The 27,239-nt window shown below is 40.8% G+C and overlaps 1 protein-coding gene across 7 annotated transcripts in view; it reads right to left on the bottom strand.

The window, feature by feature from the left end:
* SMAD9 (SMAD family member 9) overlaps window positions 1-27,239 on the bottom strand; it is a 74,609-nt gene that overhangs the window by 10,541 nt on the left and 36,829 nt on the right. For all 7 annotated transcript variants that reach the window (XM_045069536.1, XM_045069533.1, XM_045069535.1 and 4 more), the window contains 3 exons: window positions 17,069-17,704; window positions 10,858-11,121; window positions 5,326-5,547 (listed from right to left, as the gene is read on the bottom strand). In XM_045069536.1, the coding sequence (XP_044925471.1) occupies window positions 5,326-5,547; window positions 10,858-11,121; window positions 17,069-17,480 (898 nt within the window). In that variant the 5' untranslated portion in view covers window positions 17,481-17,704. The remainder of the gene's footprint in view (window positions 1-5,325; window positions 5,548-10,857; window positions 11,122-17,068; window positions 17,705-27,239) is intronic.

The following is a 27,239-nucleotide window of genomic DNA, read 5'->3' on the forward strand; positions in this document are numbered from 1 at the left end:
AGAAAAGTCAAAGGTGTGTGGGTGGCTCAGTTGGTTAAGTGACTGCCTTTGGCTCAGGTCATAACACTGGAGTCCCAAGACTGAATCTGTAGGGCTCCCTGCTCAGCAGGGAGTCTGCTTCTCCCTGAGACCCTCCCACGCTTATGGTCTCTCGCAAATAAATAAATAAATAAAATCTTAAAAAAAAAAATAGTCAAGTAGGCAAATGATTTTATTTGCATCCACTTGACAAAACAAAACCATGGCTTTAAACAATGTGTATTTTAGATTCAAAATCTCCATAAAGAACAGTGAGCAATAGGATAATGCTCTTCCTGAGATGCCAAAGAGGAACCTGGCAGTGTGGGCCTCAGGTAAGCTCTTCCTACTTCTCTTGAGCTGTATCCCTCTATCCGGGCTTCCCATTTGTGTGTGACTGCCTCCCGCCTTCTAGGAGATGAGGGAGTGTGGAGTCCTGTGCTACGGTTACTTAGGGTCAGAGGCACCGTGGGCTTGAATTGGGTCTGCCAAGGCAGACTGCAAATCTGTTCCCTTTGGTTCCTCTTCCACAGTCTTGAACAACAGAGAAATGACAGGAAAGATAGGGAGGAAGGCGGGCTGCTTAGGTTGCTGAGGTGGTTCTTAGGCTCTAGACTCTACCAGAAGAAAGAGAAAGTTGAGTCCCAGAGTAGAAGCAATGCACAAATGCCAGTACAGAAAGTGAATCTCATTACCCTGTAGACCTGCTCAGAGACTCTGTTACTTTTTCATTCCCTTTAGAATAATCCCAAACTTCCTGGCTCGAACTCAACACCTTATCATGAGTTTGTAATCCATCTTTGCCTTGCCTTTGTTGCCCTGTCTTCCACACACCATTTTAAAATCATGGCTGAATATTAGGATCATTTAGAGCTTTAAGAAAGTGCCTACTTCTGGGTGTAATAATGGTACTTATATTTAGAAATCCATTATATAGATAGATAAATACTCAAATCTATCATGAAAGGATATGAAGCTGGAAATTTACTTTAAAATATTCTTGCAAAAATACTGTGAAGGGACAGCATTCACTGTGAATCATTACGGAAGCTGGAGAGGGTGATAAGAATATTCTTTACATGATTCTGTGCACTTCTGTATGTGTTTGACATTTTCCAAAATAAAAAATGTTTTAACACATGATGAGAAAAAATTTCCAAATCCACACCAGGGTGGTTCAGGGTGTTGTGCACTGCACAATTCTAGGGTGTGCTTCATAGCCTTCCAAGATTTATAGCATCATTATACAGCTTCTCCAGAAGATGGCAGTAACTTCTCTTGAGAAAGGGGCTTCTTAAAATTCACACAAAGCCATCACTGGCCTGGAGGCAAGGTCAGTTCCCCAAATCTGAATCTGAAAATTTTAAGTCTGTTTGGACAATATGATGAACAAACAGGGTGGGGCCCAAGTAGACTACAGAGAATGGCCCACCTCAGTACTCAGCCCTTCTGCTGGGCTGGGCTGCGCCCCCTGTGATGTTTCTCAGCACCACTGTAGCAAACCTGGCCTGCCCTGACAGGCCAAGCAAGTCCCACGGCCTCCATCCTCACATGAGCAAGAAAGCCCAGGAGGGACAATTTAGAGAATACAGGGATGCAGAGAATAAAACTCCTCCACAAGTGCACAGCCCAGAAATAATCAAAGCTAACATTTCTTATATACCTTTCAGTTTTCTCCTTCACATGTGTTTTTAAACCTTTCACCCTTGGGGGCCTGGGTGGCTCAGTCGTTAAGCCTCTACCTCCAGCTCAGGTCAGGGCCCCAGGGTCCTGGGATGAGCCCACATAGGGCTCCCGGCTCAGCCGTAAGCCTGCTTCTCCCTCCTCCACTCTCCCAGCTTGTGTTCCCTCTGGCTGTCTCCCTCTCTGTCAAATAAATAAATGAAATCTTAAAAACAAAATGTGTCTCTCTTCCCTCACTAACAATTTAATTTTACTGCAGTTGCCAGGGAATCCTTTTTTTTTGTTTTGTTTTGTTTTTTTTTTTTTAGATTTTATTTATTTGTCAGAGAGAGAGGGAGAGAGCCAGCACAGGCAGACGGAATGGCAGCAGAGGCAGAGGGAGAAGCAGGCTCCCTGCTGAGCAAGGAGCCCGATGTGGGACTCGATCCCAGGACGCTGGGATCATGACCTGAGCCGAAGGCAGCTGCTTAACCAACTGAGCCACCTAGGCGTCCCGCCAGGGAATCCTTTTAAAGTGAAAATTCAGATCTGTAAACTCCTGTGACCTGGTCCTCTCCCCTCCTCTTCTATAACTTCCCCATTTTTCTATCCATTTTATTCCACTCACTCTGACTTCCTTGCTGTTCTTACAATGTATATACCAGGCAGGCTTCAGGGCCTTTGCACCTGCTGCTCCCTCTGCTTTGAAAGCTCCCCCTCCATGTGACTAAACGCACTTTTCTTTATTTTTTTATTTTATTTTTTTAAAGATTTTATTTATTTATTTGACAGAGAGAGATCACAAGCAGGCAGAGAGTGAGGCAGAGAGAGAGAGGAGGAAGCAGGCTCCCCGCTGAGCAGAGAGTCCGATGCGGGACTCGATCCCAGGACCCTGAGATCATGACCTGAGCCGAAGGCAGCGGCTTAACCCCCTGAGCCACCCAGGCGCCCTAAACGCACTTTTCTTTCTGCTCAAATGTCACCTGGTTAGGAAAGCATTCCCTGGCTATCCCACTTGACTTCCTAACAAGTTCTCCCCAATCTCTTCCCCTCCTGTGTTTTCCTCTAGACAAATCCTTAGAGATATATAACATTATTCCTTTTCTGTCTTTCCTTGGTTATGTGTAACCAATGAAAGCCTGTTATTGTTTGTTTTTGTTTGTTATTTTTCTTTGTTTCTAACTGCTGTCCCTAATGGTGGGACAGTTTGGCTAAGAATAGATTCTCAACAAAGATTTGTGAGATGAATGCCTATGTCTGAAATCTAAGTGTCTCGATTAATTAACTCCAAAGAACAAGTTAACTTATTCACTAATGATTGGAGGCATTTTGCTGCAAATTTATTCAGGCTGGTGTTCCAGGAAGCCATGCTGCTCAAAACCAAACAATCCAAGGGAGCACCTAAGAAGCAGTCCTCTGACTTCATGAAAGACCAACAGCTCTTCCTTTAAAAATATTCGACGCTAATTTTTCCCCATGCTTTATATCTCCTCTAAAAAAAAAAATCATTTTCTCAGTAAAGCACTTCCAAACAGCTTTCTGAAAAAACTGACGTTGCCTTGGGGAACCACATGAGGGTAGAGGGCCCTTCCAGTCACTGAGCACTTAGGTGGACTTCCTGATTTTCATAAAAGGCTGTCATTTCTAGCTCTTGTTCCTATGGTTTCTTAACCTGGGGATTAGCTCTCAGGCAGGAATACATAGAACCTCAACTCCCATGTCTGCATCAGCAGCCCCCTCAAAGAGCTACTTGCAGAAAGATTCCCAGGAGGCATTCAACAGTCCTTTCATGTTTGAATTGTATCTTTGGACCAAGTGGCATCAGCAGAAGTCTCATATGCAGACCAGTCCAGAAAGCCCCTCAGCACACAGCCAGCCCCACAATATTATGTTGTAATAGTCTGCCTTTAAATTTCACCTGAAGGGGCACCTGGGTGGCTCAGTGGGTTAAGCCGCTGCCTTCAGCTCAGGTCATGATCTCAGGGTCCTGAGATTGAGTCCCGCATCGGGCCCCCTGCTGAGCGGGGAGCCTGCTTCCTCCTCTCTCTCTCTCTGCCTGCCTCTCTGCCTACTTGTGATCTCTCTCTGTCAAATAAATAAATAAAATCTTTAAAAAAAAAATGTAAAAAAATAAATTTCACCTGAAGATTCTTATAAAAACCATTTGAAAGTAAAGTTATAGTATCTGAGAAATGTATTTAAGAATTCAGTCAAAGGAAAAGTATTATTTCCTTTGAAGAATGGCCAGGTTTCTTCCTTTGGGATAAAAATTACATTATAGTTGTGTTTCCATTTTTTGACCTCCCTGTCAGAAAGCCTAGAGCACAATTTTAATCACAGCCACAATGCTAACCTTTAGTTCCTTCTCCTTCCTTGCTGCCCCCAACCCCCTCTTCCTGATTTTCTACTTTCCATTTATCATTTCACTGCAAAGTTTTCCTATAAGCCATCTCAAAGCCACTATGGGAAAAAACAAAAACAAAAACAAAAAAGCCACTATACAAATATATAGGATATAAATAAACAAATATCATCATTAGAACATCAATAAAGGGGCACCTGGGTGGCTCACTCAGTCATTACACATCTCCCTTCAACTCAGGTCATGAACCCAGCATCTTGGGATCCAGCCCCTCATCGGGCTCCCTGCTCAGTGGGGAATCTGCTTCTCCCTTGCCAGCTCCCTTGTGCTTGTGTTCCCTTTCTTGCTATCTCTCTGTCATAAATAAATAAAATCTTAAAAAAAAAAAAAAAGGACATCAATGAATAAATTCAACCTGTTTCTAACCAATAGCTTGTAGGTTTTCTATGACAGAGACATTAAGGAAGTATGCTAGGAAGAATATTAGAATGTATCACCAGGTACAATAATGAATCTCCCCTGGAAACTTGAAATAAAAGATTTGTGTCTACCTTCCTACGGTGGTCTGAGGGCTGGATGGAAAGAGGAAAGATAAAATGACTCTAAAGTTTCTGTACAACTATGATTCCACAGTAGTCTGACATAATAGTGGACAACCAGGTGTCAAACATTACCAGCTACTCTAATGTAAAGAAGATGATTTAAAGATACACAGTGAGGGCTCACATTCAGATGGGATTTTCTACCATTGATCACACCGATGAGAAAGGCTTCAAAGCTTCGTTGGCCAAACCTCAAGGAGGCCTGTGTCCATCTGGCTTCATAACAATCCTGAGCACAGGAGAACCCCAATCACTACCAAAGGTTTCCCTACATAAATAGTCATGATTTTCACTACCTAGCTTCTAAGTCTCCAAAGGTCACTTTACCTGGTAGAATATAATCCCCCCACCAGAATTCCTCCTCTGAAGTTTTCTTATTTAGCATCTTTAGGCAATTCGAAAATAATTCATGATACTTCTATTTAGTAATTTCATCCTGCTTTCACATTTATCCTCTTGTTTGTCTTACCACTTTGTCTTAATACTTATCCTAATCCACCCTCTGAAAGATGCTACACTGACCCTAGAAGTAGAGAGACCACGACCTTGCAACCTCAGGCCTCCTGCTGGCTCACCAGCCTGAGACCATCCTGCCAGGTTAGGTGGCCAACCCGTGGCTTGTTTCTCTCCCCACATTTTAGCTCCAAAGAACATATACATGAATGACATATTTGCTTTTACCCTTTCCTATGTGTCTCCTGGTGTTTTCTATTGTTGAGTTTCTGTTTACATTAGAAAGAAGTCCGAGACAGAATCTGTTCCTGTTATTTGAAGGGTCTGTGAATCCATCTATAAGTACGCTTCGGGAGGAGGCCTGGAACGTTTCCCCAACTCGGTTGTTGAGTTCATAGTAGGCAACTGAGCACCAATGCTGCGGCTCCTCGTAGCAAACTGGCCGGAAGTCTGGAAGGAAAAGAACCAGAGAGCACATCACTCCCATCATGTCTGGCTTCCCATCTCATGATCTCACCTGGACAACATTCATGCTCTTAACCAGGAGAGGTGCTGCAAGACAAAGATCTCTCCAAACCTGTCCCCTGATGGAAGATCTGTGTGGGGAGTTCATCTTGTCACCACACGTGTGACACAGAGGCCGCAATCCTTGTGACTCTCCCATGATTAGAGCATTTGCACTCATATGTATTAGTACTGAGGGGGTCTGACAAACAACAGTATGAACAGATTAATGTAAATTCCATCACCCGGAGAGGAGACAGCTCCAGGGAAGGGGACAGGTTGTCTCCTCTCTACATGTTAAAGATAACATATCACTGTTAATAAACTGAATAAAGTCCCAGTGACAAGAGTATCATTTTCCAAAATACTAAGGCTGAAAAAATAACAGTTTGGATATGATGAAGGCCAAATAAAAAATACTGGACAGGACTTAAAATTACTTAAGAAAAAAAGAAAAACAACATAGAGTCACATTCTCCATTGTATATATATATGGAGTACTTATATGGCATAAGGTATTTTTAAAGACAGCACATGTTTCATCAGGAAATCCATGAATGTTATGTTTTCACCTTAAAATTTTCAAAGTAATTAAGTTGCCAAACCAAAAGTTTTAAGTTGCCAACCAAAGTTCAGAGTTCTTTCTTTGCCACGCACACTCTGTCTTTTGACTGATTATATTCACTCTCTTTTCTTTGAATATCTTAGTAATTCTTGTACCTACAGTATGTTCCTATGTGCACTGAAACATAAATTTATGAAACATAAGTTAGGGGGTTATTATTTGATTTACAAAAGAACCTATACTTATAAAAGACTTCACCCCTACAGACTTCAAATCGTACGCTCTGTTAGACCCTCTCTACTCAGGTGTGGTTCCTGAATGGTAGACTCTGCATCACCTGGGAACATGTGAGGAATGTAGATTCTTGGCTCCCACCCCGGATCTAAGGAACCAAAATCTGCCTTTGTGTAAGATCCCCATGTGGCTTACACGAACATTAAAACTGAGTAACATTTATTTACCTAGCCTATTTTAAGAAACAGATAAAATTCTGTAAAAACCCTATTTACATATTTATGTATATTTACATATTCATGTACATTTACATATTTGTGTATATTTACATATTTATGTACAGCGCCCCGCTAAGCTAAACCAAAGACACCACTACAAAGCTATAGTATAAACACAATGGGGATAAAATTGTTAACTTAAACACCCATTTCTGTAATAAACATCAAAAACAACACGCGTCTAAATGTTAGGTTAGAATAAAAAATTAACTTACTCTAGTAACCAGGATGACAAACTAACATTCACTCTATGGTGATGAGGAATGCCAAAGTTAGAATGCAAAGCCCTGCTCTCTGCCTCTTCAAAGACATGTGAAATAGCAGGCTAGCATGTTTTGGTTGTTGTTGTTGTTTTTTTTTTTAATTTTCTTTTGTTTTGGAGTAATAGGAAATGCTCTTGGAAAACAGCTACATTGAGCTGTTCACCTACAAATTTACCTCCATTAGGCACTGACAGCACTAAATGACTATCAGCTGTGGCATCCACGGGTTGGCCATTCTGGGTCCCTGATAAAGTGGAGGTGGTGTGTCAACTCAAAGAAAGCAGTGAAACTGATACATGACACTAAGACAGCTCCAGCCTTTCTAGCTGTGAAACTCCTGGGCCCAGCGCATAGTGCTGCCGTTGCAGAGAGACCAGTCAGTCATCAGGCTATTCCGCAGGGACATTCTAAGGAATCTGTTGTCTTGACATCCTCACTGAATAGTCGATGAGTTTTCCCTCTGACTTGGGAGTTACCAAAAGAGTTGTAAGTTGCAACGACTTCATAAGATTTTCAAATCAAGGAGCTATTCTCCTAGCTTTCTCAATAGCACAGGGGTCTGTTGCCCAGCTTTCAAAACAGAAAGTTAAACCTTCTTTGAGCTTAGTTTTCCAAGTCCTCTGCTGCCAGGGATGGTACAATGACCGCAGGGAGGCATGGTCTCTGAGATAGTTCCAAATGTGCCTCCACAATGCACAACAGTGGAAACCTGATTATAACCTTGTGCCCAAGGCATGTGGAGCAGGGCTCCTCTCTCCAAGTATCAGTTCCTATAATCGGGCAGTGATCATGCTTAGGCAAAGGCTGTGCATTCGGTAGATAAGATCTTAGGAGAAAGTAATTCACAACACAGTAAAAATTCCTACAGCAGAGGAAAACCTCTTTAGTGAGAACCTCAGAATAACTGTTTCCTCCTGTATACATTCCTGATGTCACTTCGTAATTGCCTTGCTATGTTAGCAGTGGGTAGACTTCGGTGGCATAAAAAGTTGAATCAGTCTGCTTTTGTTGAAAACTGAATTTTGTGCATCCAAGCAGTTCCCACACTTAAGCATGCATCAAAGTCCCAGTGACACTTGTTAAAGATGCAGTTTCCTGGTCCCACCCTCAGAAATTGGAGTCTGGAGATCAATGGCTGGATGTGGCCCTGACATTCCCCAGGCACTGATGGCAATTTGAATGCAGACCACATCATGCAACCACGGGTAAGACGTTTTCCTGTGGGAAAATAAACTCTGAGCCTTGTGAAAAAGTTATAGAGCAAGGTGGCTCTTCTGCAGGTCCCAGAGTACGTCTATCTGTAAAACTCAGGGACTGCACACAGAGTTACCGTATCACCATATCTGCTCCTAGGCATATGCCCACAGGTGCTGAAAACAGAGACTCAAGCAGATGCTTGCCTGCTCGTGTTTGGAGCAGCATTATTCACACCAGCCAAAAGGTGCAAATAGCCCAAATATCCATCAGTCATGTGGTGTACCTTTATTTTGGAATATTATTGTTTAATCACAAAAATGAAGTAAACGACACAGACTAACAACATAGGTGAACTCTGAAGACACTATGCTAACTGAAATAAGCCAGACACAAAAAGACATATATTGTATGATTCCATTTCTTTGAGGTACCTAGAAAAAGCAAATTCACAGAGACAATAAGTGGACTGGAGATTGCCAGGGACAGGAGGAAAGGGCAGGGGGAAGAGCTGGGAGCTACTGCTAATGGGTACAGAGTTTCTGTTTAGATGGATGAAAAAATTTTGGAAATAGATGATGGGAATGGTTGCACAGAACGGTGAATGTGCTTAATGCCACTGGATTGTACACTTAAAATGGTTAAAATGTCCAACTTTATGAGATATGTATCTTCCCACAACTTTAAAAATTAAGAAGTGAAAACCACTACATTGCACACTTTAAGTGTGTGAACTGTATGATGTATGAATTATATCTCAATAAAGCGTAAAAAAAATAAGGTGCTGAACTATTAAATTTCAGAACCTCCTTTTAGTTTCACTTAGCTATGGGTCTGTTTTGCAGGTTGTATTTTGCTGTTAATCGTTCAGAAAATAATTATTTTCTTTGAAATTAAAAGAGCCATTCCCTCCATGAAAATGAACCAGCTTCTGCAGAGGTGCTGGGGTCCGTCCTTCATGGGTGGGAAGAGGGGAAAAAATATCAACCTTTGAGTTTCACCAGTGCAAGAAGACAAGGTCAGCACAGGCAATCTTTACAGCACAGATATGTTTCAAGTAAACAGGTGTTCTGTGACATAATTATCCTCCTGTCCCTTAACCTTGGCTCTGTCCTCAAATGACTTCTCTTCCTGTTGTATCCCTCTCTTGGTGAATCCAGCTCCGTGTAAGACAGCAACCATCTCCTCCCCACTGAGTGGATGACTCCTGAGCTCCCTCCCTGAGTCTCAGCCTTCACCCCCACATCAAGTTCTATTGAGTCTGTCTCCTCAAATTCATTGTTTTTTTCCCCTCCCCACATCCCTTTCTTAGTTCAGGTCCTTATCATTACTTGTCCGGACTGTGACAGCCTCATTGCTTACTTACATGATTGTTCTCAACAGCTACTGCCTCCTGAAGGTCAGAGACTCTTGTCAGACTTAGTCGTCATTGTACCTCTCGCAGTAGCACAGTGCCTGGCACTTAGTAGGTGCTCAGCCATTACTTACTGTCTCAGTAACGTCAAGAGCTATAACCCTAGGCTCTGGCCCAGTTCCAAATGCCTGTGTGGTGATTTGTTTACTCTGCAATCAACTGATGAGCAAACACTGTGTTTTAGGACCTGTGCTACATATATAAAAGAGAAGATGACTGGCAGTTGAATTGGGGGGGGGAATATATAGGGAGGAATTATATAACGTAGTGTGATAAATGCAATAGTAGATGTGTATGAAAATAGTAGCTGTATTGCTGAGGGAGCAAAAGGCAGAACTGAATAACTCAGAAAGGAAGGGGCACGTCCTTTTCTGTCTTCCCACATTTTATAAGTTCTGTGAGGACAGGGACATTTTTTACCCATCTTTGAATTCTCCTTCCAGCTCCCCAAGGCAATTCCTGTATATAATAAGTGTTCCATAAATATCCATTAAATAAAGGAATATATGAACACATGAATGAGGCAGATTGTAACATTTAGCGCCAGATGAGTTTAGGCTGGCCTCTAAGAATTTGTCGCTCAGGATATGACTCATCTCACACTCAAGAGGTGCATATAAATCTCTTCTTCATGATCTAACTTGGAGCCACTTTATAGAAGCAGCAGCATGTGCAACTGTGGCAATGTGCTTGATTCTCCCTTTTGCACAGGATGTCCCTTCCATTGGCTTTTTCAGTTCAGCAGATGTTTACTGACTAGCATTTTGAAGACTGACTAGCTCTGTCTTCAAAATGCTGTGCTGGCTTCACACAGCACAAAAGGAGAAGCACAGGCTAGGTGGGGCCCAACTCTGCCCTGGGGACGTTAAGCATTCATCTTTTGGAGGCTGGGACTCCCTGTGCTTACTGAAAGAGACAGCCAAAGCAAAGGCCAAGCATGGACCCCTCACGTTGCTTACCCTCAGGTCAAGTCTTTCTCCTTGGGTTAGAGAAGTATTTTATCATCTTATTTCTGCTACCTTAAAAAAAAAATCCCTGGAAATGCCCAGAGATGCTGTTCAAATCCATTTAGCATCTTCCAGGGGGTGAGAACCAGAAACCAGAGCAAAGGTATGTGTAGCTCCAGGATAACTGCTCCCAGCTGGCCCTGATCATAGAGGTGGGCAGGTCCAAAGGCCCACAGGACATGGCCATGTAAACGGCAAAGCTCCATATGAAAGGGAGTAACAGTGACTGTAATTAGGACGGTCCCACCATAACTGACTGTTGGGTCAAACTCCACGTGGAGGGACAGCGGCTTTCACTGACCTGAGTGTTGATAAGGGCTCTCTGGCTCCGAGGGACTCTCTGGGGAGTGAGGGTAGCCAGCGGTGCACGGGGACTGTGTGAACACGTGCCCAGGTCCCGGAGAGGGAGGGAAGGCCGAGCAGGGAGGCTGCTGGAAAGAGTCCGGATAGGTGGCGTTGTGCGGCATGAGAGGCTCACTGTGGAGGGAGGCACTGCGGAACTTGGCCAGAAGGCTGAGCTGGGGGTTATATTCACTGTGCCTTGGCACGAGGACGGGAGGCAGCACTAGGATAAGAAAGGAACGAGTGGATTAGAACTGAGCATTGGCTCCTCGGCACAAAATCCAGTGGACGCTTGCTGTTTGTGTCTGCCCATTTTCTTCATGATAAAACTCTGTTTTCTGGGAACTGCCCACCCACCATTCTTTGTGCTTATTGTGAAACTGTCAATTAAGGTTCCGTCGTTTCCCAGAAAGTGAGCTGGTGAAGCGAACTGAACACCAGTGTTTAGTACTTAAACACTCTCGCAAACTGAATATTAAACAGAGTATCACAGTAAAAAGTTTAGAGGAGAATCATTCTGAGGTCAGCACACTAAAGAGACTGCCTATTCATTCCTACCACAGAAATTACCAGAGCTGCCCTATTATCTGGCCTTCTGCAGGACTAATTGTTTGTGTCTTCCTTTGATTCTGCCAATGAAGTGGTTTGGTTTTTTTAAAAGGCAAAATTGGTTTCTAAGTGATGCCCAGAATATTTTTCTTTCAGAGACCATGTTGAATTATTCAGACGGGCAGCCTAGTGCTGCTAAAGTTAAAAAAAAGAAAAGAAAAAATCTACTTGTCTTTATCAGAAAGTTCTTAAAGGTACCTAAAAATGAATAAGAAAAAGATAAACAGTAATACAAAGCGAATCAGTAAAAGATAAACATCAATAAAAAAACTTATAAACAAAGCCCTATGTATGTTTTTTCTGGGTTCCACATTTAAAAAAAAAAAAAAGTGGTTTTGATCCTGATTCTATACAAAAAGTTAGGAATGCATGCAATTTTCAAGGGCAAGTATCATCCAGGCATTCCTAGTTCTTACTGACTTCTAAAGTGTCACAGTGCCTGGCGGAAAGAAGATAATCAATAAATGTGGTACAACCTGTGACCAAAGTAAGTTCCAGAAAGAGAAGCAGAGGAAGGAGGAAGTGGTCAAAGGAAATTGCAAAGCTCTTCTAAGGGAAAACATGGAAATCAATTGAAGAGCCAAAAATCAATCAATCAATAAATCGATAAACTACAATATAGATATCAGAGATTTAAAAAGAGGAAGAAAGAAGTTAATATAAATTAGCTAAATCCTCATCTTTTGTATTAGTGAATGAAATTACCTGAAGGTGAAAAGTTCAGAAACAGATATATAAGCATATTATATTAGGATTACCTCCATAATTTTCAGTAATTAATGTATAAACATTAATGTATATAATGCATAAATATATTATCTAGAGTTATCTCCATAATTTTTAGTAATAATGGAGGGAACAAGCAAAAGAACTAACCAAGAATGATTAAGAGAAGTTGTTTCTGGAGATGGATGGGGTAGCTCTTGTTTTTAATAATATTACTGATTTGTTACCACATGCAAGTATTGATAAAAAGTCAATGTTTTGGAATAAACAGATGACAACAATACTGATAAAATAACAGTAAGATGAATCACAAAGTCTACCACTTTTCTGCCATCATACATCTATCTCTTTCCTAACAAGCAAGTTAAAAAATAAACTCAAACAGGTAAATAAAGTTTTAAAACTAAACCACACCAGCTGAGGGTGGCAGAAAAACAAATGAATTCTTCCCCCTTAAAAAGCTGGTGTATGGGGTGCCTGGTTGGCTCAGTGGGTTGAACTGCTCCCTTCAGCTCGGGTCATGATCTCGGCGTCCTGGGATCGAGTCCCGCATCGGGCTCTCTGCTCGGCAGCGAGCCTGCTTCCTCCTCTCTCTCTCTCTGCCTACTTGTGATCTCTATCAAATAAATAAATAAAATCTTAAAAAAAAAAAAAAAGCTGGTTTATGTGTCTACGTGTATAATGTATGACATTACAGAACCCTCCACATCATCATCTAAAAATGAGCTGGATGATAAGCCATCATTTCCTTTTATGTGTTCCATGAGACCAAAAGATGGGAACAAAAAGATGACCTGCTTCATGAAAGCGGGGGGCTGACAGAGGCCATGGTATATGGCCCGAAAGGGGGGACCCAACAGAGTACATGGTATATGGCTTCTTCTGCAATGACATTTCATTACAATGCTAACAAGGCTCAAAACAAACACTCATTTTTCTTTTTTGGATGAAAAAGAATTGGAATAATCTCTGTAACTTCAGTTGTAGTGTAAAATATCTATACTGTATTCCTAACATTGTTAAATATAATGCCTCACACCATCCAGAGGCAGAAACTTCTATTTCCTCACGGGCCAAAGATCGGAGACACCAAAAAATAAAAAATAAAAAATAAATTTAAAAAAAGGTTTGTTTTCCTTTTTTGAAACAAATGTCTTGATAATGTATTTTTACCATTCACCTAAAACCAAAGGCAGTGATTTCCGTAAAGAAAACCAATGGTAATCATCCCAGCTGGCATTCAGCTTGACTGGCTAGTTTACCTTAGATATGCACTGGTCACATTTTTAAATATTTCCACTCAAAACATAGCTGTTTTAGTCCATCTGGACTGTTACAATAGAAATACCATACAGTGTGTGGCTTATAAACAATAGAAATATATTTCTCACAGTTTCCGAGGCCGGAAGTCCAAGATCAGGGTGCAGCATGGTCAGGTTCTGGGGAAAGCTCTCTTTGAGGCTACAGACTGGGACCTTTCGTGCCCTCACAGGGTGGAAAGGGAAGAGGGATCTCTCTGGGGCCTCTTTGATAATGACACTAACCCCATTTGTAAGGGTCTGTCTGCATGACTGAATCATTTCCCAAAGCGACTGCCCCCACCTCCTAGTACTATCACCTTAAGCATTAGGTTTTCAACATATGAAGGGAGGGGGTGCACAGAAATGTTCAATCCTTAGCTATAGCTATTCCTCATTACTAAATTCTATTTCTAGATCATAACTGCTGCTTACAAATATGACATAGTACGATTACAGACATTGGTTTCAATTTTATACCACCTTTTAAATACAAACCTGTCTTAACAACGAGGCACCACTTGGGGGAGAACAGTGGCAGGAGTTATTCCTGCCGCATACGGGGTGCAGAGCAGAGCTGAAAAAGATTTTGTATCTCTTTCAAAACTCGTGTGGTTTTTATATGTGGGTATTTTATGTAGAGAAGAAATTATACTCCTGAAATAAGCTCCAGTTGCATGGCGTAAAATCATCACACACTACAAAAACACTGTTTGCCCAGAAGCTACTAGACGCAAGCCGTGCAAAGTGAGATTTGGGGACTGGTAACACTTCACCAGCTGCTAGGTGCCAGTCAAGGAAAATACAGTATGGAGGTTGAGACTGAACTGTTTTGAAACTTATTAAAGTTAGCAATTTGACAGGGTAATTTTATATCTGTTGAAATGCAGATATAAAATATTTTATTATAGTAAAAAAAAAAAAGCAAACCTACGCTTGCCCTTTTATTTTTGTCTTCTTAAAATTTCATTTGCCACGTAATCTGTTTGCATTACCAAAGTACTGATATTTGAAGGATTGAAAATTTAAAAATTAAAATAGATCCTTCACTACAGATAGTTAGAAAGAACTTACATAAATGATATAAAAGGTTGTGTGAGTAATAAGAAAATCAGAGTGCAGCCTTCAGTGTTCCTAAAATGGGGGAAGGTTGTCAAAAAAAAATGAGATTTCAAATGCAAAAAAACTTAATTAAGCTTTATGATAACTAAGAACCCAGTAAACTTGCTGAATATTAGCACCCTCACTGTTCTCAAAATATTTACTTTAAACATGGCCAGAAAGTTAAGTACAAATTTGATTTTTCTAATAAGAAAACAAAAACAAAGTTAGGAATAAAAAAAATCCTGGATGGCTTAAATATTACCTTAAAATTAATACAATCTCCACCCATCTTTCATTTTGGAAACTAAAACCTAAAATATTATGATATGAAATCCATCTGCCACATGTAAATATATTCACATTACCATTTCTAAAAAGAACCTTACATAAACTAAAACTAAGCCTTTAAAATTAGGTGTTCTAGGGATGCTTGGGTGGCACAGCTGGTTAAGTGTCTGACTCTTGCTTTCAGTTCAAGTCATGATCTCAAGATCGTGATCTCAGGGTCCTGAGATCAAGCCCCACGTTGGACTCTGCACTCAGCTTGGGAGTCCGCTTAGGATTCTCTCTCTCACTGCCCCTCCCCTGCTCATTCTTATGCTCTCTCTCAAATAAATAAATCTTTTTTTAAAAGTTTAAAAATAAAATTAGGTTTTCTAGTATTCAAAAGGAAAGCCAGAGACATTTAACAAGATACTTCTTGCAATGTACATTTTACAACTACATTCCTCAGAAAGAGAGAAATGATTTCATAATGAACATTTTTTCATTGGGTATATTCTAAATGCTTAATATAACTCAAATCTTTGAAACAAAAAAGGTATCAAACCATTGTCTTAAAGTTGGACCTGGATGACTTTTTTTTTAAATATTTTATTTATTTATTTGACAGATAGAGATCACAAGTAGGCAGAGAGACAGGCAGAGAGAGAGGAAGGGAATCAGGCCCCCTCCTGAGCAAAGAGCCCTATTCGGGGCTTGATCCCAGGACCCTGGGACCATGAACCAAGCCGAAGGCAGAGGCTTTAACCTACTGAGCCACCCAGGTGCCCCAGATGACTTTTTTTAGTAGGTAGAGAATCCAGAGAGAAGCAGGAAAGAAAAGAAGAAGGCTAAGACCTATATGATCTAGTGGAAACCCATGAGATTCACCAGGACTTTCTCAACAGTCTCATACAGGGACTAATCCTGGGATGAAGTGACGACGAGAAGCGTCTATACGCAGGCAGTTTTACAATAGGATGGCAAGATCTGGAAGCCTGAAAGTCACCTCACAAAGACCACTGGCAGCTGAGCACAATTTCTCCACCATTGCTGTAAGGTAAACTGAATTTTGGAGCCAGGCGCAAGCTGGACCCCCACCACGGCCCACATGCCTAGACAGAACCATCTTTTAATGGACATGGGCCATTCCCAGAGCTCCTAGGCCAGCCCTCTGGTCCCCTGGGATGAGGCAAACAGCCAAACAGGGAGAGGAAACTTCTATTAAATCTGCATCCCAGCAGCCACAGAAACACCCAGTCCAAGAGGAATGGGCTCCAACTGTTCCAGTCACTGCGAAGGACAAAGGTAAACTCCAGACTTCAAAAATACACACAAAAATGTGTGTCCAACACACACACATGCGTGACGGGTTTCAGAATATCTTCTTATATTTAAAGCCACACTTAAGAACAATTGCCAGTCTCTCCCAGCCCCTGTTCCTTTCATTCCCTGAAAGGATTTCCAGCTCTTCTTTCACTGGCTGTTTGCAGACCCAAATAGGAGATACTTCCATGTATCTGAGCTTGCGGAGAGCGGCAGCAAAAACCTGCTTTAGGGGGCGCCTGCGTGGCTCAGTGGGTTAAGCCTCTGTCTTCTGCTTGTGTCGTGGTCTCAGAGTCCTGGGATGGAGCCACACAGGGCTCTCTGCTCAGCAGGGATCCTGCACCCCCACCCCCCACCCCCGCCTGCCTCTCTGCCTACTTTCGATCTCTGTGTCAAATAAATAAATAAAACCTTAAAAAACAAAAACAAAACAAAACAACAAAAAAACCTTCTTTAGCTTAGTTTGGTTTCACTGAGGGAGATAGAATGGGAAGAAGGGATTTTTTTTTACAGTTAATCATATCAAGGCCATATTAAGATCTTCAAATACCCCAAGAACTAGAAAAACCTGATGATGATAAACTCCAAAATACATCCAAACTTCATTTTTCATAATCACACAAAACTTAACATGTATACTAAAATTATCTTCTTTCTAGATTTTTCGGACTACAAAAACAAAAGTTTGGATTACTTCCTCAAAACTGAACCTTCCCCTCTTCCTTTCTTTCGGTGGTGTTGGGGGTGGGGTCTTCGTCTTGCTGACGCCCCATCACTCCTCATCAACTGGGACACAGTTCCTCAACTTTTAAAACAAGGGATGATGACATCAGGAAGAAAACTCACCTGGAGTCTCCACCCGGCGGTAGTGATAGGGGTTAATGCACACCTCTTTCTGCTTGGAGCCAAATGGAAACTCACAGCACTCCAGCGGCTTCAGCTCATGATGGGACTGGAGATCAGGCCAGCGCCACACGCGGCAGTAAATAACATGGGGCAAACCCTTGCGGTGGGACACCTGCAGCCGCCCATCCAGAGACCGGGGAATTGTCACACATTTACTGGGCTGCCCTGGACAGCTGAGGGCCCTCTCCAGCTCATCCATGGCTCCTTTCTTCTTCTTTAGTTTCTTCACTAAGGAGTCTACCGCCTTCTCTGCCCACTTTTCCTCTTCATCTCCTTGCTTCCAGCCTAGCAGTCTCTTCACTGCTGGGCTGGTGAAGGAGAAGAGGGAGCTGATGGGGGTGCTGGAGTGCATAAGAGGTGAACTGCAGGTGTCCAGGGCCAACGGAACTGGAGAGACGGCCCGTTATTGCCTGCAGGGCCTGAGGGAAGAATGTAGCAAGCAACTCTCCAGGGATGTCATAGGTACAAACTCTCCAGGGATGTCATAGGTCTTTCTTTTCTTCTGGAAGTAACTGACCGATTCAGCTTGGGAACTCGGATGACTTTCTCCCAGGCCCTACAAGGGCCTGGCCAACTCTGGAAAACAAAAACAAAAACAAAATAACAAGACAAAGTTCTAATTAGCTTCATCAGGGTAATTTTCAGAAAAAATTAAACATTGGATATAAGGAAGAAAATACACTTCAAATGTTTTAGACTTGGAAAGTCTTAGTCATCTCTGACTCTCCCTCTCTACTATCCCCTTACCCAAGTCTTGGTAATTCTGCCTTCAAAGTGCCTTCCAGATTTTGATATTTCTCCATTTCCACCAACATGTGAGGTCTCGCCCCCCTCACCACGCTCCTGGATTACTGCAACAACCTCTGAAGTAGCTTTTCTCTTCCAATTCTAATCCATTCACTCCCCAACACAATTTTTACCGAGTCATTTCCTATTTAAGAAATTACAGTGACTCCTTCATTTCCCAAGTATAAACTTCTCTCCCTGGATTTTGAGGGCCTCTATAATCTTTCTACAACATGCTTATTCTTCTTCCTTTCTCAATTACAGTTTGTGCAAGTAATTCATCTTCACTGTTGGAAAAATATATAAATGGAATAGAAAAAAAAATGAGGACACTAATAATCCCACCATTTATGTACAAACTACTTTATAGGACAGTGGTTTTCAAAGGACCAGAGTTCCCATGAGGGGGCTTCCAGGGTCCTCTCTTTTCCAATTACATTACTGTGTGTGCTAGATTTTCTTCATGTGTTTCAACTTAAAAAAATATATCACAAATGATGATATGCAAAAACAGATATGAGAATCCAAGTGTCTTCTCTTAACCAGGCATTAAAGAGATTTGCCGAGATATGAAACAGTAGCAGTCTTTTTAATAATTCTTTTTAAATATCATTTTTAAATAAAAATGTTTTTGTTAATATATAAGATATGATAAAGTTTATCATTCTTTTTAAATGAATCAATAAGGAGTGCCTGGGTGGCTCAGTGGGTTAAAGCCTCTGCCTTCAGCTCAGGTCATGATCCCAGGGTCCTGGGATCGAGCCCCACATCGGGCTCTCTGCTCGGCGGGGAGCCTGCTTCCTCCTCTCTCTCTGCCTGCTTCTCTGCCACTTGTGATCTCTGTCTGTCAAATAAATAAATAAAATTTAAAAAAAGAAAAACATGATTTTAAATGAATCAATAAATATGTTTAAGTTTCTCAGTCTTAATTCTGAAAATGGTAAAGGCTGATATATATGAGCCACACAAACAAAGGTTCTTTGGAATTCTCAATAATTCTTAAGAGTAGAAAGGCGTCATAAAACCAAAAAGTTTGAGAACTGGTTTTTTTTTTTTAGAAGTTATACATACTCATGGTACAAAAAATGGTACACAAAAGTACTGTTGTCCCATTTGTTATTCTGCCTGAAAATCAGTTGAATACTTCTTTACCCTGTCATCCAAAGGAGACATTCTTTCCTCATTATTCAACAGTCCCATTTAAATTTCCTGAGGTAGAACCACACTTCCTCTTCTGTGAAATAGTTGGCTCAAACAAAACCCTCTCCTTCTTCCAGATTCTGGAAACCAGCTACCTTATTAAAGTTTAAAGTGTCTGTTGGTAACATTTTGGAGCACGCAAACTCATTTCAGTATGTTAGAATCAATCTAGCTCAAAATCTCCAATGACTGCTTATTTGATATGCAGTAAGTATCATTTTCTCTTCCACTTCCCTGGAGGGAAAGTTGTACCTATCCGGGTACAATTATATAAACTTCTCCCAGCAAAGGTGCTACATAAACCCCTGCTGTCATGAGAGTTGTCAGCCCCCCCGCCAGGGGAGGAGGATGTCAGCCTGGTTACAAGCAAATTGATGAGTTTAATAAATATAAAGCAGCACCCGCATCACTTTGTTCTTCATATAGACTTTAGCATTGAACAGAGAGGTAAACTCTGAGGCAAAGGAGACTTGAGGACTTGATAGCTGGGTTTTCTCACTTGGCAGTTTGACTTATGCTCAGTTTTATTTGGAAAGGTTGATTTTGTGGCTTAACGATCGTGAATTTATAAAAAATAGTTAAGTCACCGTGTTCAAGGTCTGTTTATTTAATCAAGACAGGCTGCCTTAAAGCAATGGTTGAAGAGGATTGGGAGCATGAAAGAGAAGTAACACGGTGCAGAATGACCTGAACCCCCAAAGAGCTTTGAATTCTGCTTAATTTTACATGGGACTTCCATGAGTACATTGTGAAATAAAGTTTGAAGTTTAAGTCAGGGATACATAAAAGCTTTTTACAAAATATTCAGCAGAGTTAAACCAAATAACCCTTCAAAAAATGTTTGCTCCATGAGACAAATAATGGTTCTCTAAACTGGGCTTTGCTGCTGTTGTTTTAAACCACGGGTTCCTAACTATTAATGACACATGAAATCAATTTAGTCAAACAAAATAGCTTTTGTACAACAAAATAGACTAGACTGTAGTGCAGTTTACAAAGAAAGGGTATTATTTCATTAACACCTTCACTCACAGGCGTGTGCTCTGTGTGAGTGTGTACGAGTGTACACGCGCTTATGCTGAGGGTCACTGAGCAATTTGCAATGCACAACGCAATGCGGTTTGCTACTGTGGGTTACAATCCAGAAAGACTGAAAGGCACATCCCTTAAACCAGAGATCCTGAAACCATGTCCGTTCGAGGCTCACCTTGGTGAGTGACTTTCTGGGCCACCATCTCTCCTCATCTGTTGGGGACAACACCGAGACTGGTCAAGAACGTAAGGTCTGTGGAACCCGTCTCTGTGGTCTGATCTCGTGCCACATTCTGAATCTTTATGATAGCCTCATAGTGGCTCCAAAACTATGTTTTTATTGTTATAAGGCCCAGCACCTGTCCCATTATACAGCAGCCCTGGCATGGAGGGAGACCCCAATGAGTCAAATTCAGAATCTCAAATGTGTAATAAATGCCTCTGGGTAGGGAAGAAAGAGGATAGAAAATATCAGAAAGTTAAAATTTAGTAAAGCAATGGGTGGGCAGGCAGACGTTCAAACAATATTCTCTATACTTGCTCCTATGTTTGGTATATATTTTTGATAGAAAAAGTAAACTCAAAAAGGGAATCGGACTTGGATTCTCACTAACACTAAGACTTTAGTTCCTATTTGTCCAGGTTGCCACTTCAGGCTCATTAAGGCTGTTCCAATCTCACTCACACATAGTTTTTGCCACCAGTAGAACAAAGAGCCCCTTGTTTATTTCCAGCTGGCCATCACCCCGGCATCAACAGTGTAGCCACCCCGGCCCCTCCGCCCCATGCAAGCTTGTTTAGGAGTGTCAACCTGGCTCAGAACAGCTTTCCACTGTCAGATAATTTAAATGCCCATAGACTATCTGCTCAAATTACTGTGGCCTCCTGAAAACACCAGTGCCCAGGCTCACCCTGTAAGTAAAAGAAAAGACTCCCAGGGAAGTTATTAAAAAGTGGTTCCACAAATAGGAGTGGAGCTGTTAATATAGCATGTAGTTCCTCTATTCCTATAAAACTACAAAGAAGAATGAAACAAAACAGATTCTAAAGATGAATGTATGTGAAGGATTTAAAACAAAATCCTGACCAGATAATTTCTGCAACATCTAATGAGAGCTATGGAAGCGAGATGCCAGAGGTGGGTACACGAGGAAGAGTCCTTGGCCCAAGGCTGGGGGTTCTAGAAGGATTCTGGGGATGATAACTGAGTTGTACTTAGAGGATTTAGGTCACAGTTAAAAAATTAACTAACTTAAAGGGCGCCTGGGTGGCTCAGTGGATTAAAGACTCTGCCTTCGGCTCAGGTCATGATCTCAGGGCCCTGGGATCGAGCCCCACATCGGGCTCTCTGCTCAGTGGGGAGGCTGCTTCCTCCTCTCTCTCTCTCTGCCTGCCTCTCTGCTTACTTGTGATCTCTCTCTGTCAAATAAATAAAATCTTTAAAAATGAGTGAATGAATAAATAAATAAATAACATCTTAAAAAAATAACTAATTTGTCAGATTAGGATCATTTTCTACTAATTCTTTTTGTGGTTAAATTCTCACTTTCTGGGGAACCCTCCTACACTGTTGGTGGGAATGCAAGCTGGTGCAACCACTCTGGAAAACAGCATGGAGGTTCCTCAAAATGTTGAAAATAGAACTACCTATGACCCAGCAATTGCACTACTGGGCATTTACCCTAAAGATACAAACGTAGTGATCCGAAGGGGCATGTGCACCTGAATGTTTATAGCAGCAATGTCTACAATAGCCAAACTATGGAAAGAACCTAGATGTCTATTAACAGATGAATGGATAAAGAAGATGTGGTATATATACACAATGGAATACTATGCAGCCATCAAAAGAAATGAATTCTTGCCATTTGCAACGACGTGGATGGAACTAGAGGGTATCATGCTTAGCGAAATAAGTCAAGCGGAGAAAGACAACTATCATATGATCTCCCTGATATGAGGAAGTGGAGATGCAACATGGGGGGTTAAGGGGGTAGGAGAAGAATAAATGAAACAAGATGGGATTGGGAGGGAGATAAACCATAACTGACTCTTACTCTCACAAAACAAACTGAGGGTTGCTGGGGGGAGAGGGGTTGGGAGGGGGGGTGGGGTTATGGACATTGGTGAGGGTATGTGCTATGGTGAGTGCTGTGAAGTGTGTAAACCTGGCGATTCACAGACCTGTACCCCTGGGGATAAAAATACATTATATGTTTATAAAAAATAAAAAATAGAAAATAATTCTCACTTTCCTAAGAAAACTCTCTATCCCTTGCCACAAAACATCTATGTGGTCTCTCTGAGCCCCCTCATTTCCTCATCTGCAGATCAAGAGGTGGGATGCTCACCCTCCCTGTGAGGGTCTGTCTGAGCTATAGTTCCATGACTCCATGGCTGTTGGCTGTACCTGCCACATGGGACTGTGTGACTCATTTAGCTGCTCTTGACGCTACATTGCTACTCCCCCCACCCGACACCCAGAATAGTCCAGTCTGAGACTGAAACCTTTACTCGTGAAGCTATATTGCACAGAGTGGAGCAAAACAACATTCCCCCCTCCACAGTTGTCAAACTGACCCTTTCCACAGCAAATGTCATCTACCAACACCACATGATTTTCACTTGTCTTTCCAGATTTTTGTTTCTTTCTAGAATTGTTTTTATTACCACTAAGGAGTAAGAGTGAAAATGTATGCTTGGTATTACTGTGTTTGACATCACTTGCAGTGTCTTCCTTAAGGCCTTCATCACCCCAGATCTCCACAAATGTCATCTGTTGGCCACAAGAGCTTGCCTTCTGTGGACGGAAGGACAAAAGCACTATGCCCATCCCTCCTCCAGTTTACTCATGGTCTACTCCGTGCACCGCATGAAACAGGACTTTCTTTTTCGGGCATATGAGATTTATAATAGACCCCACTAAGGGAACAACAAAACTCCTCATTTCCAAGTTTTTAAACAGGACCACTTAAAAGAAGCACAGCACTGACCACATGCATATACCATGCTTTAACTGTACATAATTCTACACTAAAATCCAATTTGCCAAGCTGGAAAACAGTTGGGAGATATGAACCTTTCATTTGTAATCTGTCAGTCTAAATCAAACTCCTGTTAGCAGTTACTGAGATTATTTTTACTTACTGGCCTTCTTAGAAGATTCAATTGATTTTAATTCTGAAGAAAACAAAATTCAAAAAAATTACCATTTTAGATGAACATGTCGGCTATCTGTCCTGGAGCATGCCTAAGCACTACACACAAAGAACCTCTGAACAATCCTTCATGGGCACTGCTTCTTGGTCAGTGTGGCCAAGAAAAGTCCATATCACCTATCAGGCTGGTTGCCATCATCAGCCAAGGGGATCAGGAGGCATTGGTCCATTCTGCAAGGGCCCATTCCAGAAATACTCACCATGACAAAATGTTACTGTTTCATTATTTGCTTTGTTTTTTTTAATTTTTTAATCTTATCAATTTGACCCTATAATCCATGGTATCCCTTCTATAAAACAGTTTTATGAACCAAATTCAGAACTTGAACACACTTGCCAAAGGAACATTTAATCTCTTAAAGGAAAAGGCTGTTTCCTTGACTACTTTTATAATACTTTTTATATAGTAATATAATACTTGATTACTTTTTATAATACTATCCTACTTTTATAATACTATTTGTATACTAATAATTAATATGGTGATAACAAGTGTTTTTGAAGTATAAAAGCAGATCCAAAAAAAGTCTACCTAGAAAATAATTGGCTGTTATTATCCCTATTGTCATATATACATAATGTGTTATTACTCTATATACCTGAAGAGAAATCAGGCTTCACACACATACACACACACAAATGCACTGGACGTATATTTCATTAATTTGATTTTGTCCTCACTTAAGTTAGTCTGTCATCCCTATGTGTTTCAAAAGAGTGACAATTACAAGTTTGCATTGTAAACTATAAGTAACTACTCCATACATGCACCAGTTTAGTGTCATTGGATAAATATATCAATTGCGTAAACGTGGAAAATATATCATGATTTCATATTCTGGAAAAGAGGCTTTTCTAACTGTACTCAGAATTTTCCTACAAATCTGTGAGAGGGCAATTCCTGTTCATAGTCTGCTAGTTAACATCTTGTTGCAGGACAGAATATCTTCTGACCACAGTACCAAGGAAGATGACAGAGATGCTTCTTTATAATAGAGGCTCTATTCAAATGGGCCATGATAGGACTTCAGGTCATCTGCTGGACATCTGAATTGTCTGCTCATTTTGAATGATTGTACATATATGTTTTTCTAGGGAGACAGTTCATGGGTATTTTTCTGCAAATTCTGAAAAGAACCTATGACCTCTGAAAGGTTAAAAAAACAAACAAACAAAAAACAACAACAACAACAACACTGAATTAGAAGAAAGAAGAAGGTAAGAGAGAGAAGGGAACAGGCTGAAGGGACGTAAGACAATTGTGGACTATCCCAACTAAGATGGAGGAGAGCCTTAAAGACTAGAGTCGGAGGGTTTTGGAAAGATGGAGGAGTATGAAGCACCAGATATCTGTCTCCCCATCTAGGCGAAGATTATTATACTGGCAGGATAACTTAACTATTCTGGAACTCTAGAACCAGTTGAAAGATTACAGCTTCTAGGGGAAGATTTGGACGGCAAATGTGGCTAATATGGGTCAATTGCAGTTTCTTAGCTCAGTAGCTGTGACCAACCCCCTATCCCTGGCAGGCAACTGTGCATATGTTCCTGCAGCACCTTGTACTCACTCTGCAGGAGCCAGGGAAAGCAAAATGGATCCTGTCCTCCAAACATCAGGTATCTGTGGTCTGACCGATGACTGCTGTTTCTGATCACAGAATTGCAAATAGCCGCTAGATGTTTACGACCCCTCACTGTTGCAAGTCTCTCCTCCTCTGGCCACAGTTACTTCCAGGGCTTTTAAATAGGGCCAACACCCTTCCCCAAACCCCTATCTTTTTTCTTTTTCTTCTTTTAGGAGCCAGACAGACATTAAAGGCTAGGATCTGCAAAAGCCACTGCATATATGGGGAAAAGTAGAAAGTGACTCTGCATATCTAGGAAAGAAGCAGGCTCAGAGAAGACCTTGAATTTATACCCCAGGCTGATCCTTGGCACAGAAACTGCTTACAATATTAAAAAACAAAACAAAACCAAAAGCAATAACAAAAACCCACAAACCCTGGCAAAGGCAGAGAATCTGATTTCCAGATTCACCACATTATCAGATTCAGATGTTCAGGCTTTGACAACAACAAATCACAAGCATACAGAGAAATAAGAAAGTATGGCCCATTCAAATCAAACTGTTCCCAAGAAAGACCTGATGGCAGATCTACTAGACGAAGATGTCAACCCAACTAACTAAAAGATGCTCAAAAAACTAAAGGAAGATGTAGAGAAACTAAAAAAAAAAAAAAAAAAAAAAAAAAAAAAATTATGAATAAATGGAAGTATCAATAGAAATAGAAAACCTAAAAAGAAACCAAGAAGAAATTCTGGAACTGAAAATTACAATAACAGAAATGAAAAATTCACTAGAGGGATACAAATTAGGCCAGTAATATCAAAGTGCTCAAAGGAAAAAACTATAAACTGAGAATCCTGTATCAGGAAAAACTGTCCTTCAATGGTGAAGGAGAAATTAAGACAGTTGCAATAAACATAAGCTAAGGGAGTTCATTACCACTAGACCTATCCTGGAAGAAAAAGAAATGATCAAGGGAGTACTGCAAGGTGAAATGAAGGACATGAGACACTAACTTGAATCATATGAAGAAATAAAGATCTAAATAAAGATGAATGCATAGGCAATTGTAAAAGCTAGTATTACTGTAACAAAGGTTTATAACTTCACTAGTTTATTGTCTACATGATTTAAGAGACCAATATATATATTTTTTAAATATTGTCTAAAAGCTAGCACTACTGTAACTTTGTTTTGCAACTCTACATATTGCTTTCTGTGTAATTTAAGAGACTGATGCACTAAAATATTAGTTTATGTCTTGAGGCATACAATGTGTAAAGATGTAATTTTGTGAACAACTGAAAGGGATAGGCCTGGAGGACTGAAAAAGCCAAATTTTATATGTTATTAAAGTTAACCTGGCATGAATTCAAATTAGAGTATTATGACTTCAAGATGTTTAAAGCAATTCCAGTGGTAACCAAAAAGAAAATAGCTAAAGGGGCGCCTGGGTGGCTCAGTGGGTGAACCCTCTGCCTTCGGGTCAGGTCATAATCTCAGGGTCCTGGGATCAAGTCCCGCACTGGGCCCTCTGCTCAGTGGGGAGCTTCTTCTCTCCCTCTCTCTGTCTGCCTCTCTGCCTACTTGTAATCTCTCTCTTCTTGAAAAAAAAAAAGAAAAGAAAAATAAAATAGCTGAAGAGTATACACAAAAGGAAATGAGAAAGGAATTTAAATATTTCACTTAAAAAACCCCAACATAACACAAAAGAAGAGAGCAATGCAAGAAATAAGGAACTGAAAAAGCCATCAGGCATATATAAAACAAATAGCAAAATGGCAGAAGGAAGTCTCTCATTATCACTAATTATTTTAACTGTAAATGGGTTAAACTTTCCAACCAAAAGACAGAGATTGGCAGAAGAGTAGGAAAAAAAAATGATCCAAGGAGACTCACATTGGATACAAAGACACAAATGGATTGAAAATGAAATGTTGAGAAAAGATATTTTATGCAAACATCAATCAAAATAGAGTAGGGCTAGCTGTACTAATACCAGACTAAATAGACTTTAATCAAAAAAGTTTACAAGAGATAAAAACTTGATATAATTAATAAAAGACTGAGTGTGTCAGAAAGATAGAACAACTATAAACATTCATGAAAAAATGGCAGATCAGCAAAATTTATGAAGTAAAAACCAACAGAATTGAAGGGAGAACAAGACAGTGCTACAACAAGAGTTGGAGATATCAATACCCTACTCTCAATAATGGATAGAACAACCACACAGAGGTAAGTAGGGAAACAGAGAACTTAACACAATAAATCAACTGGATCTAACAGACATTAACAGAACAGCCTA

Source organism: Mustela putorius, unplaced genomic scaffold (genome assembly GCF_011764305.1).
Source record: "Mustela putorius furo isolate JIRA1106 unplaced genomic scaffold, ASM1176430v1.1 tig00003942_pilon_pilon_pilon, whole genome shotgun sequence".
NCBI classification, from domain to species: domain Eukaryota; kingdom Metazoa; phylum Chordata; class Mammalia; order Carnivora; family Mustelidae; genus Mustela; species Mustela putorius.